At 49.4% G+C, this 2,274-nt stretch overlaps 1 protein-coding gene across 3 annotated transcripts in view; it reads left to right on the forward strand.

Moving 5' to 3' along the window:
• Positions 1-259: 259 nt before the first annotated feature.
• Positions 260-2,274, forward strand: part of LOC115285835 (peripheral plasma membrane protein CASK-like) — a 3,439-nt gene continuing 1,424 nt past the window's right edge. The window contains exon 1 of one of the 3 annotated variants that reach the window (XM_029932499.1): positions 260-2,242. In XM_029932499.1, coding sequence (XP_029788359.1) covers positions 289-2,242 — 1,954 coding nt within the window. In that variant the 5' untranslated portion in view covers positions 260-288. The remainder of the gene's footprint in view (positions 2,243-2,274) is intronic. The other 2 variants (XM_029932498.1, XM_029932500.1) reach the window with 2 other exon arrangements.

Raw genomic sequence — 2,274 nt, forward strand, 5'->3', positions numbered from 1 at the left:
GGGCAGCGCGGCGCGAGCAGTACGAGGAGCAGCGGACGGGCGGGTGGCGCCGGGCCTGGGCCACCCTCGCTCCCGCGCCCCGGCCCCGCCGCCCGCGCCGGGGCGGTCGCCCGCAGAGGAAGGCGCCGCAGTCTCCGGGCCTCGCAGCCCCACTCGAGCGTCCTCAGCACCGAGGGCTCGCGGGTCCTGAGGGGACGAGGAGAGCCAGGGGCCGGGCACTGAGCTCTTTGGCGCCCCCACCCCCGTTTCCGGAGCCCTCCACACTGCGGCAGCTGTCCCCTCCGGACCATGGCCGACGACGACGTGCTGTTCGAGGATGTGTACGAGCTGTGCGAGGTGATCGGCAAGGGTCCCTTCAGTGTTGTACGACGATGTATCAACAGAGAAGCTGGGCAGCAATTTGCTGTAAAAATTGTTGATGTAGCCAAATTCACATCAAGTCCAGGGTTAAGTACAGAAGATCTAAAGCGGGAAGCCAGTATCTGTCATATGCTGAAACATCCCCACATTGTAGAGTTATTGGAGACATATAGCTCAGATGGAATGCTTTACATGGTTTTTGAATTTATGGATGGCGCAGATCTGTGTTTTGAAATCGTAAAGCGAGCTGACGCTGGCTTTGTATACAGTGAAGCTGTAGCCAGTCACTACATGAGACAGATACTGGAAGCTCTACGCTATTGTCATGATAATAACATAATTCACAGGGATGTGAAGCCCCACTGTGTTCTCCTCGCCTCAAAGGAAAACTCGGCACCCGTTAAACTTGGGGGCTTTGGGGTAGCTATTCAATTAGGAGAGTCTGGACTTGTAGCTGGAGGACGCGTTGGAACACCTCATTTTATGGCCCCAGAAGTTGTCAAAAGAGAGCCTTACGGAAAACCTGTAGATGTCTGGGGTTGTGGCGTGATCGTTTTTATCCTGCTAAGTGGTTGCTTGCCTTTTTATGGAACCAAGGAAAGACTGTTTGAAGGTATTATTAAAGGAAAATATAAGATGAATCCAAGGCAGTGGAGCCATATCTCTGAAAGTGCCAAAGACCTAGTCCGTCGCATGCTGATGCTGGATCCAGCTGAAAGGATCACCGTGTATGAAGCACTGAATCACCCATGGCTTAAGGAGAGGGATCGTTATGCCTACAAGATTCATCTTCCAGAAACAGTAGAGCAACTGAGGAAATTCAATGCAAGGAGGAAACTAAAGGGTGCAGTCCTAGCAGCTGTGTCAAGTCACAAATTCAACTCGTTCTACGGTGACCCCCGTGAAGAATTGCCCGATTTCTCTGAAGACCCTACCTCCTCAGGAGCAGTCTCACAGGTGCTGGACAGCCTGGAAGAAATTCACGCACTTACAGACTGCAGTGAAAAGGACTTAGATTTTCTACACAGTGTTTTCCAGGATCGGCATTTTCACACACTACTAGATCTGTATGACAAAATTAACACAAAGTCTTCACCACAAATCAGGAATCCTCCAAGCGATGCAGTACATAGAGCCAAAGAGGTATTGGAAGAAATTTCATGTTACTCCGAGAATAATGATGCAAAGGAACTAAAGCGTATTTTAACACAACCTCATTTCATGGCCTTACTTCAGACTCATGATGTAGTGGCACATGAAGTTTACAGCGATGAGGCGTTGAGGGTCACACCTCCTCTCACCTCTCCCTATTTAAATGGTGATTCTCCAGAAAGCGCAAACGGAGACATGGATATGGAGAATGTGACCAGAGTCCGCCTGGTCCAGTTCCAAAAGAACACAGATGAGCCCATGGGAATCACTTTAAAAGTGAATGAACTAAATCACTGTATTGTTGCAAGAATTATGTACGGGGGCATGATTCACAGGCAAGGAACACTTCACATTGGTGATGAAATTCGAGAGATTAATGGCATCAGTGTGGCTAACCAAACAGTCGAACAGCTGCAAAAAATGCTTCGGGAAATGCGGGGGAGTATCACCTTCAAGATCGTGCCGAGTTACCACACTCAGTCATCGTCCTGCGAGAGAGATTCCCCCTCCACTTCCAGACAGTCCCCAGCTAATGGTCATAGCAGCACTAACAATTCTGTTTCGATCTATGTAAGAGCACAATTTGAATATGATCCAGCCAAGGATGACCTCATCCCCTGCAAAGAAGCTGGCATTCGATTCAGAGTTGGCGACATTATCCAGATTATTAGTAAGGATGATCACAACTGGTGGCAGGGTAAACTGGAAAACTCCAAAAATGGAACCGCAGGTCTCATTCCTTCTCCTGAACTTCAGGAATGG

This window comes from Suricata suricatta, chromosome 2, assembly GCF_006229205.1.
Source record: "Suricata suricatta isolate VVHF042 chromosome 2, meerkat_22Aug2017_6uvM2_HiC, whole genome shotgun sequence".
Lineage (NCBI taxonomy): Eukaryota > Metazoa > Chordata > Mammalia > Carnivora > Herpestidae > Suricata > Suricata suricatta.